At 43.6% G+C, this 14821-nt stretch overlaps 1 protein-coding gene across 1 annotated transcript; it reads left to right on the top strand.

The window, feature by feature from the left end:
* Window positions 1-1105: 1105 nt before the first annotated feature.
* Window positions 1106-14521, top strand: LOC104546126 (protein tweety homolog 3-like; the record flags this gene model as incomplete). Its single annotated transcript, XM_010191429.1, has 7 exons — window positions 1106-1161; window positions 2424-2516; window positions 2635-2727; window positions 3455-3591; window positions 5616-5792; window positions 6719-6794; window positions 14450-14521. Coding segments are annotated over 7 exons (704 nt in total), but the record flags the coding sequence as incomplete, so codon positions are not given.
* Window positions 14522-14821: the final 300 nt, after the last annotated feature.

Below are 14821 nucleotides of genomic sequence, written 5' to 3'. Positions count from 1 at the left end.
TGGTACGAGTTTTCTTTCCTGATCAATTCTGCAGTATTGACTCAATACCGAAAACACCTTTTTTTGCATAAGAAGAAGGATGCAAAACAAATGGCATGCACTCTTTTAGTTAAAGTTTAATTAAAGCATTCTAATTAAGATCTAATTGCGTGCAATTGACATCCGTCAGAAAACAGACTACTTGTTCATCCCTAATCCATGTCAGAAAGACAAGAACTTGTTGTCTTCCATCCTTGTTTTCAAAGTGATGCCATTTTTAGGAAATGACATTACTGAAAGTTATGATTTCCTTGAATAAGGAGGGCTTTCTTATGTTATTGTACAGAGCACTGCCTAAAACCAATCTCTCCTTGATCATGACAGAAGAATCGCCAGTTGTGAAGATGTCTGGTTTTGCTCTTTCAAACACTTGAACGTGCACATTTAGGAGGCAGGATATTCAGCGTTGTGCAGTAGCACAGGCATGCATGTATGCACCTCCTTTGGCCCAACAGCGTGCTTCCACAGGTGGTTTTGATAGCAGCCTGTATTTACATCACCACTACTACCTCTCCTGTGCTAATACTTTATGGCTGTGTGGTGACCTAGCTGGTGAACTGAACTGGCTGAAAGTTGAGTTGTCTCTTTGCTGTGTGCCCTAGGCAGCAGTCTGTGGTTGCTTTCGGTGACCATCGAATGATACTGTGACTGTTGGAAGCTGCAGAAATTAAACATGCAGCTGAATTTATCCTAGACTGAGGTCTTGTCTTATATCTATAATGTGGGTAGTGCTGACTTCTGAATAAAATTTTTTGATGTTTCATCTATTTTAAGTGGGACAGCTCCATTGCCTTTCACTGTTCAAAAAAAAAAAAACAACCCCAAAACAACTAAACAAAAGCCCCCCCAAATCTTTTTTTCTCCCCAAAGGCAGGTTACATCCCTTTCTCTAGTGCCATCCATGCAGTGTAATCCTACACGGAGAGAGGGAAGTGATTCCATTTATATTACATTTTCATTTTCTGTATTGCTTTCGGAACTTAACACTTCCCTTGTGGCAGTTGTAAAATACTGCAAAGCTGGAACAACGTATCTAACGTGACTTTCTTTTCTTTTGTCTTTGCAGATACTCTCCGCTATTACATTACCTGTAGTGCTGGATACCCCAACCCTTTCCAGCAGGTAAGTGCGAGCATCTTAGCTCCTTTCACACTTTCTCAGCATCCTGCAGGGTATAGGTTAAAGGCTTTTGATGCCAGTATGCAGCAAGTTGCAAGGTGTTAGCTTCTGCCTGTTGGTAAAGCTCTGTGGTAGCTACTCTCCAGCTGTGCAAGAGGTGACACTGCAATTTAGTGAGCAGCTTTTTCCACCTTCATCACTACCTGAATAGCTTCAAGTCCAGAATGGCCTCCTAGAGGGGCCCACGTGTGATGTGGTGAGGACCATGGTTTTGTTTGTGGTACCTCTGTTTACATGGCGCTCTTCTAATGGCAGCAATGTGGAGACAGAGCACCCACAATTAATGCCAGGGTGGGGAACTACATACTTCCTGCTTTGAATCTCTTCTTGCAGGTTCTTTTTGTTTAAACAGTGGCTACACTCCACTCCCAAAATACAGCCACTTCTGTGGGTAAGGGAGGGATTCTCACATACGGCTCTTAAATCCCTTGGATCTTGAAGGGTTTGTATCCTGGAGTAGAAATGTGAGTCATTATTCTTTTGTGTGGGGGCTGAGGAACAGCACCTGGGCCCATCCCAAACTTTGTCTTATGTATCAGAGGCCAGAATGAACCCACACCACCCACCATTTGGCAGACACCAGCTGCTTCACCATTTATATTTAGGATTTTTTTAAGTCTTGTCTTCCTCTGTTTTAAAGGGTGGGGTAAGAACACTTCAAGCTGTGGTATGATGCACCATTGCCATCTGTTGCATTTCTGGCTGCTCTCTGCTCTCTGACGTGCTATTGCATGTGAAATTCCCATGAATGTTTTAATGGGATGTGGAGGCTGCACCCCAATACAAACAACTTCTAGTGTTATCATTAATTAAGTCTTTCTCAGCCATCTGATTTAGTAGAAAAATCCTGCTCTGCTGTGGTGAGAATATAAGTGCTTTGTATCCCTTCTTTCTCCTTTCCCTCTGTCCTGGAGCCAACCCCAGCTGTGTATGGATTTTGTGCATGTGTATATGTTTTGGGTTTGTTTCTGTCTTTTGGTTTTTCCCTTCCCATCTTCTTTCTGTCTGTACTTCTTCCAGGTAATAAAAGTCAAACTTAACCCTATCACAGCTGCACCCATGTCAATTGAAATATCCTTAACTTATACCATTCATACAGGTGATCCTTCAGTATTTGGGAGCAGGACTTAAGTCTTGTTTCCCAGGAGTTCTGTTGGTGTATGTGTCCTGAATTGCTGAAACACTGCATGTTTTGTATTGAGCAGAAGCTGTCAGGAAGTCATAAGGCTCTGGTGGAAATGCAGGATGATGTTATGGAACTCATGAGGTCAGCGAGCAGAGAGCACCCGACCTCCAAGGTAACTCCTCAAGTTTGCTCTCCCTGTGCTTTCTGGCTTCCCTTACCCTTGTACAAAGCCCAAGATCAGCTCCTGCTGAGCTGTTTCCTTGCCATAATCTCTAGCTTGTTGCTTACAGGAGTATCTTACTCGGATCCAGGAGGTTTTAAATTCAACAGAGATCAACTTGCAGCAACTGACAGCTTTAGTAGACTGTCGGAGCCTGCATTTGGTGAGTACACAGTAACTGGGCTTGAGCTAAGAAAGAATAAAGGAGGTGTAGAGCCTGTAGCATACTGATTATTTGAGAGTTTCAAATCTCTGGTGTCCCAAAACAGTTTACAACAGCTTTTACTGACTGACTCCAGCAGAAAGGAGAATGGGAATTTGGATCATGTAAGCTCTCTTTAAAGTTCAGCATAGGAAACTGGGTAGTATGCCTTTATACATCTACAAGCTGCAGCCTTAAGGTTTCAGAGTTTTTTTTCATATAGCTCTGCCTTTTCCAATTGAGTGGAATGCCTTATAGCTGCAGTATAGCATGTCCTAACTGTTGCCCTAACTGTGTCTCTGAAGACGGAGAAACAGATAGTCCATGCTTGTGTTTCCGGGCAATGGTACATAGTGAGGGACCTGAGAGGCGCAAAGAAAAATGTGGTATCTTAAGTTGGGTGGGTAAGTTAGTCTTGGCTTTTTTTCTTTTTTCTCATAGTCCTATTGTGTAGGGTTGAAAATATTTCCATGTGTAAATACATGATGGATTTTGTGAGGCCGAATACGGGTTAGATAAATTACAAAAAACACTTAAGATCCTTGAAATTAAAGTGGAAATATGTTCTGGAAAAGGGACTACAATCTCTTAAATTGTTTCAGAGAATGTAGTCCAAGGGAAGGGCTTTTGAATTAGAGCTCAATGTTAACTCTCTAGTGATTGGGAAACTGTTCATTTCTCTCTCCAGGATTACGTCCAGGCTTTGACGGGCTTTTGCTATGATGGAGTGGAAGGCCTCATCTACCTGGTTCTCTTCTCCTTTGTCACAGCCCTCATGTTCAGTTCCATAGTGTGCAGCGTCCCACACACTTGGCAGCAAAAGAGGTATAGAGAGGGTTTAGATCCTGTAGCATTGTAGAGCTCTTTCCTAATGAAGACTGGCTATTGGATTTGTGCCCATGAGCATATGGAGCTCTTTCCCATATGATCCCAGGAGTCTGAGATGAGGCTTTGTAAGCACAGGTCCAACAGAAAAAAAAACCTGTTGGCTTTTGCTCAGGCTGTGGTTAACATTTACATCTGAACGTTATTGCATTGGAATATTATGTGTACAGAGTATTCAGTACACTGTAGGAGAGTATGAGTCAAGTCAGAGATGAGTGATTATAGCTGTAGAGAGAGGTAATGGTTGAATTATGTGCCATCTCTGTAAAGTACGTATTATCTTGCATTACTTTGAGGCATTTGTTCTAATATGGAGAAGAGAGTTGGAATGAGAAGCAGTTCACACTTGCCTTTCTTGGCTTTGCTCACACTGTGGTGACTGACTTGCATACCTAACACAAACTGGAGCTGTCTTGTTTGCAATAGCATGGGCAGACTGAGATACTTGCAAACCGGTGGCAATCGTCTAACAGCACAGTATTTTGGAATTAGTATGGATGATGGTAACCAGGCTGATCAGTCTTGAGCAGACCTTTGCAGGGCTTTACTGACTGGCTGCTGCACTATATGCAGCTGTTAAAATAGCACTGAGTTTTCTGCTCTTGCAGAAGAGCAGTAGACGGTGCAGCAAGTTCTCTTCTGTACTCCTGAAACATGATTTTTTTGTGGTCTAAGCCCAGGCTCAATGTTCAAAGTAAAATGAAACATCCTAAACAATAGGAGGAAGCCAGACCCCGCCAGGCCTGCAGTGCTCACAGAGAAAGGCTTGGGAAATGCATCAGAATAACACTTAAGAAAATGGCTGGTTTCCTTACCTTTTCCACATGCAGCTGCAGTGACATTATCAACAAGAGAATGGTAGTCTGCTCATTCTAAGGAGAAAGGTTTATGCAGTGGGATCTCTTGTGCTGCCTTCCATGCGGGCTGCTGCCTGCCCTGCTGACCCCAACAAGGCTCAAGCTGCTGCTGTGAGCTGAAGGATTCCCTCTTGCTTTCCCTGGAGCATCATTTCTGCCTCTGCTTCACACCAGCGCCCCCTCCAACCGCCACCCCCCCGGGAGCTGGAGGATGTCACACTCGATTGCCTGCAAGAGGCCGTGCAGGCTGCAATTCCCTGAATAAACCTTCAGTGCCACCTTGTGGTACAGAAGCTGCAGGTGGTGGTTGGGATGTTCTACCGATGGCCATGCTGTCACCCCAACAAAATGTGCTTCCTCTAGAACCTTTTGCGAGCTTTGTCAAGCGTTGCTAAAATATCTTTCAAACCTTGGTGCTTCATCCCGTAATCAGGGAGATAAAATAGCAGTGTATATTATATTGGAGGGACAAGAGAATACTATGGGAAGTGGGGAAAGAACCCGCTGGTGAACAGCTCTGCTCTGCATTAAAATTGATTTAAAGTCTTGGTGTTTTTGAGAGAATAAAGCCTTTGGACACAAATGTAGCAACTTAGTCTCTGTAAAGACTTCTGAAATTTTGCTAGAAGCTGAAGCAGACCCTTTGTAACCAGAATGAGAGTTCAGAGAAGTCTGCAGAGACCTATCCTTAAAAGCTCTTTGGACATGGCTACAAGAAATGGAAGGACACATTGCAGTTTTGAGGGATGCTTTTTTTTTCTTTCTTTTTTCTTTTTTTGAGTGCTGTATATTTCAGGATGTGTGTCCATCCTGTTGTTGTATGACTGGGCAGTTGCAGAACTGTGCTGTCTGCCAAGCCTGAGAGAAGACCATGGGGAGGCTGTAGGGGATCACGCAGTGTAAAAGTCCAGATGGTATCTGTGGGAGGTCTGATTCACTGTGGTGTAGGCTGTGTTTGACACTGCCACCCTGAGGCATCCCAAATGGGTATAAATGTGGAGGTGTGGAAGATGGTTGGGAGGTTCCTAGGATTACCATGGTTTCCTGCAAACCCCACATGTGGGGTAATTGTAGGGTTCTAGGAGGAACTTTTTCTCCTTCTTGCAGAAGCTCAGATGATGATGGGGAAGAAGAATCAGCTGCTCAAGGGAGTAGACAAACACACGATAATCTTTACAGAGTGCACATGCCCAGCCTCTATAGCTGTGGGAGTAGTTATGGCAGTGAGACCAGCATTCCAGCAGCAGCACACACAGTCAGCAATGCTCCCGTCACAGAGTACATGTGAGTATCCCGACAAGAAGGCTGTACTGCGGCTTGTCCAGGTTCCTTCACTCTGTTTCCTGTTGTTGCTAAGTGCTGCAAGGCTGGCACTTTCAACCAAGCAGTAGAAAGTCATGAAGGATTTAGTCCAAAGTGTCAAAAGGCATGATTTCTGATTGGCATCCACTGGGAAAAGCAAATAGCTTAGAAGAGCTGCAGTAGAAACAGTTGTATTAGACAGTATGCTCCAAAATGTGGGCAGCTCTGTTCTGCAGGATTTAGAAATCTGTCTAGAGAAGTAGGAAAGTATTGTCCAGGCTCCTTTTTACACAGTGATTCTGATCACCAGAAGACTTAATTCTTTAGGCAGAGCAGCCTTGACAGAAGATTTTTAAGCCTTCTGAGAGGCAGAGAGCCAAGACAAAACCTGTAAGATCTGTCCTTCCACAGTATTTGCAGTCAGCTCTGACACCTGTTGCCGTCTGGAGCTACCTAGTCCAGGTGGGATCTTCAGAGCTTTCTCCAGAAGTGCCTAACCCTGATCACACTTAGTCTACCTTCAGGGCCCATCTTTTTTGGGCTGGCGCATCATTTTGTTCTTCCTCTTAGACTTTGTCCTCATTTTATCTCCATTTCTGCAGCTTGCCAGTTCTGATGCTGCAGGGAGGCAGATTTTCACACAGACCTATTTTTAAATCACTGACATGATTCAGTGTGTGCCTTTCTGAGTAAGAGTGTAAAGATAGTGCTCAATCTAAAGAAAAATAATACTGGTTTTGTGCCCATGTCTGGAAAAAAGGGGGGGATCCACCTGGCCTGTGAGAAAAGCTTTGAAGGAGACTGACCTGATAGGGTAGTTGTGGGGGTGTCCCATGTCACCATCAGAGACCTTCCCCAGAGAAGCATGGCACATACCCCCTGTTACCATGTGTGTCTTCCTTTCCTAGGAGCCAGAATGCAAATTTCCAGAATCCCCGTTGCGAGAATACCCCGCTCATTGGCCGGGAGTCCCCACCTCCCTCAGTAAGTCTCTCTTTACTGCTCCTCTCTGCTTCAGCAACTTTGGGAAACACACATTTACCACTCCTGTATACTCTCAAGGGAGCTGATTGTGCAGTCAAACACAGGATCTGGCCCATAAATGGCAGCAATTTGAATAGACAAGCCATGTCTCGCCTGCCATGGGGAATAAAACCCCGCTATGCTACTTTGGATGTTGCACATAAAAAGAATAAAACTCGGTCTATTAAGACTGGTAATTCTATGGGCCCAGTCCTGCCACCACTGAAGTGCATGACTATCTTGGTGGGTAACTTCAGCAAGATGATTCACTTGCATGCAGTGTACTTGCTATCTGTGGCATTGATTCCTCAAGTTTGAAAAGAAGCTTGTTAAAACAGTAAATTCAGAGTTATTGCTGAACCTCTCTCCTTAATCTGCCCTAAAGAGTTGGTAGGATGAAACCTGTATTATTTTTTGTTGAGATTTTTTTTAATCTTTCTTTCACAACTGTTTTACTTTCTTTAGAACCTATTTTTGTATTTAATTTCCTATGGAGGAAAACAAAAATTAAAAAAAACCCCAACTTTCATGGAAGGTTTTGGTATTTGGAGTAGCTTGAGGGCCATTTCTGTGTGCTGGATAGAACATGGGCTTGCCTGCATGTATGAGTAAGAACTAGATGAATCTTGCCCTCCTTCAGTGGATCCTGTAAGCCTGCCTTACACCGCAACTTGGAGAACATGCCATCGCAGTGCTCGCTGACTCGGTGGTGTGATTACAGAAGATGAGTAGTAGCATGCTTAATAATCAACCAGTCTTCAAGGTATAGGTAAAGAAAATACACTCTGTGGTGCATGGTTTAAATTCATGGAAAGGGGAGGAAAAGGAGGTTGGAGGATGGAGGTGTAGGAATTGTGGTGGAAAAGAGGACATCACATTCATGTTTTCACTTCAAAAGGACTAATTCATCTTCCTGTAGAGAAAGTGGAAAAGTAGAGAGTTGATATGTTTCTCTGTACATGGCCAAACCTCTTTCAACCTTCACAAAGAGCTGTTCTGATCCCTGGTGGTACTCTGATCGCAAGCTCTGGTAGTGTTATCTGCTCTCGGCAACAAGATGGTCCTCAGAAGAAGAGCTGATGTGCCGCACACAGTACAATGTGGCAAATGCTTTACCACTGGTGTTTCCTGCTGTAGGAAGGGCACTGCCCCTCTGGTACTGCCAAGGCATATATTCATTTAATGTCTGTAGACCAAGGTCCTGCTTCTCCTTACCCTGTAGCTCTTCTGCTTCAGAGAAAGCACACTCCTTTCTGCGGGGCTTTAGTTATGCAAGAAGTTCCTGAGTTCTTCAGTAGCTGTTTGCATTAATACCCTGCGGGAGGGTTATGAGTTCTTGTGTCTCGGGCTGGTTTCTGAGAGGAGATAAGGATGAGATTTTATTTTTTTTTCCAGAGTAACTTGACTTGGCAGCCATCACTATGGGCTATAGGAGAAGCACAGGAGCAGGGAGAGGAGGAGAGTGCAGCACTGCACCTATAGACAAGGGGAGCTTCTCCCTAGACAAGGCAAGGAACAGGCTATGGGATAAATGTATTTTCTGGAGGGGCATAGAGGACAGGCAGCAGAGAGAAGAAAAACGCTGCCTACTCTCATATTTGCAGGCAGCAGGGATTTCTGGGGTTTTTGTATTCACAGGTCTCTATAGCAGGTGGCTGAGACCAGAGACAGAAGAAATTGTAATTTTCATAGCAAATGATCTGGGGGAGGAGAGAGATGAAAAGGCAGTGCCAATGCACATGTCCCTGCCTCTTTTAGGGAAGGAGGGGAGGGAGACAACCATCTAAATAGGCTATGGAGGGGAGGGAGATAACCATCCAAATAGGTTATGTCCAGTGGGTGGACAGACCTGATATATTCCATTTAGCTTTCTGTGAACAGATGTTGAAAACTAAGATGTGATGATCCTGCTGCATTGTTTGTCCGTTACTTTTCCTGGCTTTTTGTTTGTTTGTTTGTTTTTCCCTTCTCTCATTCCTTCTGTTTTCTCCTTCTTGCCATAGGGCTATTCCGTTAGGGTTGTAGAGCCCACCTTGTCGCTGACACACACCACAGCGTTGCACTTGCTTGCACTGTGTTTTTCATGCACGTTGAGGCTGCACTCTCTTTTTCTCTCTCTTTCTTGCGTCATCACAGTTGTATTTGGCTGCCATGGACAGTAGCAGCCATATGAGCTGGCAGCTTAAGCCCTCGGACAGTGCACGGACATACTGGTAACAGCGCCCGCAAATGGAACAGGTACTGGAAAAAAGGTCCTTCTTGCTCAACCCCTTCTCCACTCCCAACCGCTCCCTTCATCCCTGCACTGTTTATCCCAGGCCAGTGCCTTTTATTTCTTCACATTCCTTCCCTCTGCACCTCCCACCCCATTCCCTCCTGCCAAAGGTTAAAATTACAAGCAGTTTTGCTCTGGTGCAGACTCAAGGAGCAGTATCAACCTTCCAAAGGCTTCTGGTGCACCCTGTGAGGGTTATAGGCACCCGTGCCTTACAAAGGTTAACTCACAGCAGCTTCAACTCAAGAGTCCATGCTTGAGAACAGCTTGAACACTTAGTACTGAGTTCTGCTCAAATGAAGAACTAACCTTGCACTTCAAATGTAGAAAAGAAGCTTTACCATCACTAGAAGCCCTTTTCTAGAAGTAACAAGAACCAACCTCGCAGCTTTTCAATTGGGACTGGTTGTCTTAATTCAACCTTTTGGGTTCCCTTCAGCCCTGCTGCTGTTCTGTTTGTCCTGACTTGTCATAACAGCATGTGCCCTAAACCACCGCTGCCTATCTGCCACATGCTTTAAGCTCCTCAGTAGGATTTTCAATTTTTTGAAAGATCCTAGCTGGTAATGGTGGCCTGTCCTGAAGAGTTACTTCATTGCCTGTTAGATCTTTGTGCAGCTTCTCCTTTTATCCCTGCATTTAAAGTCAGAAAGGAGTGAGTTTAAAAAGCAAATGAAAACAAAAGCAACTTCTATAAGGATAGCACATAAACACTAAGATCTATTTCATTCTGTTTCAAAACCTTTTACTGTTTTGTTTGTTCTGTGTGTGTCCAAGCCATCCCATCCATGTCCCACAGGCTCTGTGAGCAGAGCCCTCGTAGTACCATTTCACTATCTGAACTAATGAGCTGTAGTTGCTGATGTCCTGCAAGATAGCCAGTGTTTCTTCCTTTGCAGGGGTCCAAGACAAAGCTGTGTGCTGACAGAAATAATAGGTGGTCTGCATTAGGCCTTGTAGTTTTTAGCTTGGTTGAATACAGGGTATAATTAGAGCTCCCAGGCTCATTATACTCATTTGGTATGAAGGACAGTGTGCTCCTTCAAGGGAACTACAGCCACACAGTAACTGGAAGGAATCGGTTCCAGTTGGAAAAGAGGGGCTGTTGCTTTTAACTCATGCAGTCAATGACCCCTGTCTTAGCATGTTCCCAGAAATACATGCCTATAAAGCTGCTGTTCTTCCTTTTCTGCCATTCTTGTTGGGACTTTTGTCAGCCTTGCGTTGGATTCCTTTCCATCATGTTGCTGCTTGATCTGCTTTCTTGCTGCCTTTTGCCATTTGTCTGCCTGCCTTGTGATGTGCTGGGAAAGGTGCTGTCTGAATCAAGTGTCTTGATGCCCTCTGCCATGGTGCATGAAAGCAAACCAACTTGTCTTGAAGCATGGTGCTAGCACTCTTGAAAGGATCACAAATTTCTTCAGTCCTAAGTCTTGCAAAGACTGCTTTTGGGCATCAGCTTATGGTGGATTTTCTGCTTTTTGGTACCTGCAGGTAGTATTGTGGTGATGTTAGATGGGTCTCTTCCATGAAATAAAATATTGCTTGTGGGAGGGAAACTCTAGTGTCTTCATTCTGGGCTTGAAATCTCTGGGCTGAAACATGACCTGATCTCAGTCTGCATGGCCTTCTCTTTACCTAAGGTCACACCCAGAGTTTAAACTGCCTGTCTGCGGGACTAGGAAAAAGGCATGGCATTCTTTCCAAGACTTCAACAACAAACAAAACAAGCAGAAACTCTGTTCTTTTGACTTTGAAAACTTAAGTCACTTTGAATTCAGAACCCGCTGGCTGGAATTGGCTGTTTCCCTGCATCTTATACCTCCCATACTTAATGATACCAAACCCTGTGTGTTTACTGTGTGCTAGCTATTTGAGAGATGGAACAACCTTTAAGAACTTGAATCCAGAAGCTTTGGTCTTTATTAGATTACCCTGGCAGGAAATCAAAGTCAGGGTAGCTGAAGAGATATACATGTGGGAATTTTGACCACAAATAGTAAATAGTTTATACTCAGAGTCATGGTTTCATATGGTAAGTGATCTTCCAGCATAACTCAGTTAGCTGTGAAGTACTTGTGGTCTGCACAGTTCACAGGAGTTGGTAGAATTTATGGTCTCTAAAATTAACTGATTATTCCTTTTTTTTTTCCTGCAACCAATGATTCCTTTGTACACAGGCTATATGTGTACCTAACTAGTATGTGCTGGCAAACCATGCCTATGAAAGTTTATACTCTCAACAAGGCTGAATGTGAAGGAGAGACTTTTTTTTTTCCTTTGGAGAAATACAGAAATAAACCTGTGCAATCAGCTGTGTTTGTCCTAGCTGACTGGTAAGTGACTGAGAGGTGTGCTGTGTCGAATAGCACAAGCCACCAGGAAAAACGATAACAAGAAGTCTTTTTAGGTACTTTTTTTAGGACAGTGTGGTGAAGGTACAGGTTCAAACTTGTCCTGCGTGCTGTTTTTGAAAAGGTATATGAGGGTGTGTAGGCACGTGGATACTTCCAGCCAGAGTGCTGGAAGAATGAATGCATTGTGCATGTTCTTTAACCTTCTATGAAAGCTCCTCTTAAAAGGAAACTAAATGCAACTGTGTACCTTAGAGCTGTGTTGGGCACCGTATCCAGGTTACCTCGGAGTAGAGTCCAAGACCTCTTTAGCTCTGACTTGTGCTCAGGCTTTAAGTCTTTAGAATTGCTTTTAAAGGAGGTAGAGACTTATTTTAACTATGGATAATGTAGCTTGATTTCATATCCATGTGACTGGCAATTTTCTGCTGATACATCTTCATCTGTTGGCCTGTCCAGCTTTTGAGACCTGTGTGTTCCACAGCATCTTTCCTCTGCTTCCCAGCGGAGGATGCACTGAAGGCCTTGGATGAGGCACTACTGTAAAGTACGTGTGGAGCAAGGCATTCATACACAGAGTCTGATGCAGTGGCTTAAGATCCAGTGCACGTTGATAGAGCTGGGCTGGTTATGGGAGGCGTGCAGGGAAGTGTTAGCTCTCTGTGTCCAGGTTTCAATCATACTTGTCATGGTCATTAAAAATACACTTTAACAGAAGGAGTAACTGGTTCAAACTGTAATGGGAAGAGGTACAAAGGTGCAAAAATCGTGAGTTAAGGAGAGAACATCAGCCCTAACTCTGACTACTTTGGGTCTTGATTTGTTCCTTGTGGTGGATTGCAGGTAGGTTTGAATGTAAAATGCCCTCTGCTTGACTGTCCAGATCTCATGTTCCTGATTACTTTTGTTTTACTGACACTTAAACAACTGTGGGGTGTTTTCTTGGTGGAGGAAGAAATTAATTCTTTTCAACTTCTCCCTTAATGGTGGATGTACTTTGTACATCCTTGAAATACAGCTCATCAAGTGGCTCTTCTTGTTTTTAATGCTCTAAAGAAAGTTAATTTTGCATGTTGTGCTCTGAACCTATATGACTTGTCCAGCAAGATGCACAATAACCTTCCATGATCTGAGATTTTTTTTTTAAGTACTTCTTACAAAACCTTAGCACCTGGAAGTTCTCTGTTCATACCCATCTCCTATCACATGTCACATATAAACTACAAATGGAAAATGAGCAGTCGATTGTATTTTTCCTTCTAAGAGCCTTTTCTTAACATCATGCTTAGCTAGCAATTTCAGCATTTTGCTCCTAAAACATGCCCTACTTACTCTGAGAAAGTTCTTCGACTTCTGAGCCTTTCTCAGCCCATTGGGTCAGTATCATATATTTAAATAATGCCCTAAGCTTTATTTCTGAAACCGTAATCACATTTAATAAGCTGTATAGAACACAGTCATTAAACTGGTTCCGCATGGTATTTTCTACCTTTTTCCTTCTCACTGGCAAAAAAATACATCTTAAAAAGAGAGAGAACAAATGTACCCTTTGTCTTCTAAATATAGATGCCATTTCTGGGCCAGAATTTTATATATTAAGATCCATGTGCTGCAGAAAGCTTTCCAATTATGGAAGGCACTAAAAGATGAGTGTGCAAGTAAGCCACAGGTATCTTCATCTTGTACCAATGGGGTCAGCTCTGCCAAAGGAGCAGTTTCTCTCTTCTATTGTGCAGAGGTTCAGCCTGTGTCAGTCTTTGAAGGAAAACTGATAAAATACTGTTAATTCTCTGAAAAACCCTTTGGACAGCTGAGCTTTTGAAATCCTAAAGATGCTTCATAATGTTCTTTCCCAGTGGGCAAGATAAATCATACCTCCTGGTGTGGAACTGCCTTTCAGTTTTCTCTTTGCCAGCTTAACTGGCTATTTTATGTGGTTCAGTTTAAAAGGTGATAAAAAGTGAGTATGCTGAAGAGCACTCTTGGGAAGTAAGATGAGGGTATTATAGAATTATTCAAGCTCCAGCTGGTATAGAAAAAGGAATAAAATGTCTGTCCTCGTTGCTTCGTTGTTAGTATCATGGTAGCAGAATCCCAGAAGCAGTAATGTGGTCATGATGAAGACATTGAACGCATTGGCATAAAGAGGCAGTCTCTTTTGTTCTTGCTTCTGGGAGCTGTTTTGGCTTACCTTGCTTAGAATAAAAAAGAAAAAAAGAAAGTCAACCACCCCCCAAACCAAACCAACCTTCCTTCTTTCTGACTTCCTCTTCTCACTCCGAAGCTGGAATCTTGCCTACTGCTGCATGGCACGCAGGTTGGGTCCCAAGCCATGGTGGTTTATTAACCATCTGATAACTTAGCTTAATACCATCTTGTTTGATGGCAGCCTGTTTCGAGCCAGATGGGGTCTGTTCTTTCTTGGGTGTAAATTGTTCACAGAGATTCATTCTTCCACACTTTTCTTTCAAACTGCCCATCTGTGATGCATGCAGTCTTCTGATGCCCTCATTGCCATAAAATGCAATGTAAAAATGCAGTGTACCCACATTTTCTTTTCAACCTCCTTTTCTGGCCTGGTTGAAAGCAACAACATGACTGAGAGGATGAAGGTGTGAGGTGGGTTTTTACATCCGCATCATTTTTATTTCCTTCTCTTCTCCCAGGCAAAGGATGGCAAATTTCAACTCTGTGACTGTTGGATTTCCTTCTCTGTAGAGAGCTGGGATAAATCATTAGCCCATCAGCACTGACCTGGCTAGCATCCTTGCAGCAGGCTGACAGTATGTTACTGCATATTCCACTCAGTAACTGGTGAAACTTTCCTTGTCAGACTGAGCCTGCAGCTCCTTGATATGCTTGCTGTAAATAGAGACAACTTTATGTTGGGAGGTGGTCATAATCTGTGGATCTGCGTTTACATTAGTCATTCTGACTTACTTTTCTGTTCTTTTTGGTTTGTTTTTTTTTGTTTTGTCTTCCTCCAGTACACCTCCAGCATGAGAGCCAAATACCTCGCCACCAACCAACCTCGTCCAGATGCTGGCAGTGTGCATTAAAACGAAAAAGCAAAAGCAAAAAAACAAAACCCACACATGCAGTCAGACTAAACAATGTGCCAACTGCTGTGCCCCTGTGCTGTCCTTGTAGAGCAATCCTGCTGTTCTGCCCAAAATCCAGTGCAGCTCCTTCTGTTTCTCCAGTCGAGACCACCCTCCACCTGGTACCTGCCCATTGGAGTGGAAGCCCCTTTTGAATATAAGCCTTCACCTTGTACCTGATGTGCGTGAGAGAGCGAGCATGTGCAGGCAAGCAGCTGAGAGCACCCAGGCAAGCAACTGGGTCCACCTGCCTGGAGC

The sequence above is a fragment of the Mesitornis unicolor genome, unplaced genomic scaffold (genome assembly GCF_000695765.1).
Source record: "Mesitornis unicolor isolate BGI_N332 unplaced genomic scaffold, ASM69576v1 scaffold20539, whole genome shotgun sequence".
NCBI lineage: Eukaryota > Metazoa > Chordata > Aves > Mesitornithiformes > Mesitornithidae > Mesitornis > Mesitornis unicolor.
This window is presented reverse-complemented; position numbering and strand designations above follow the sequence as displayed.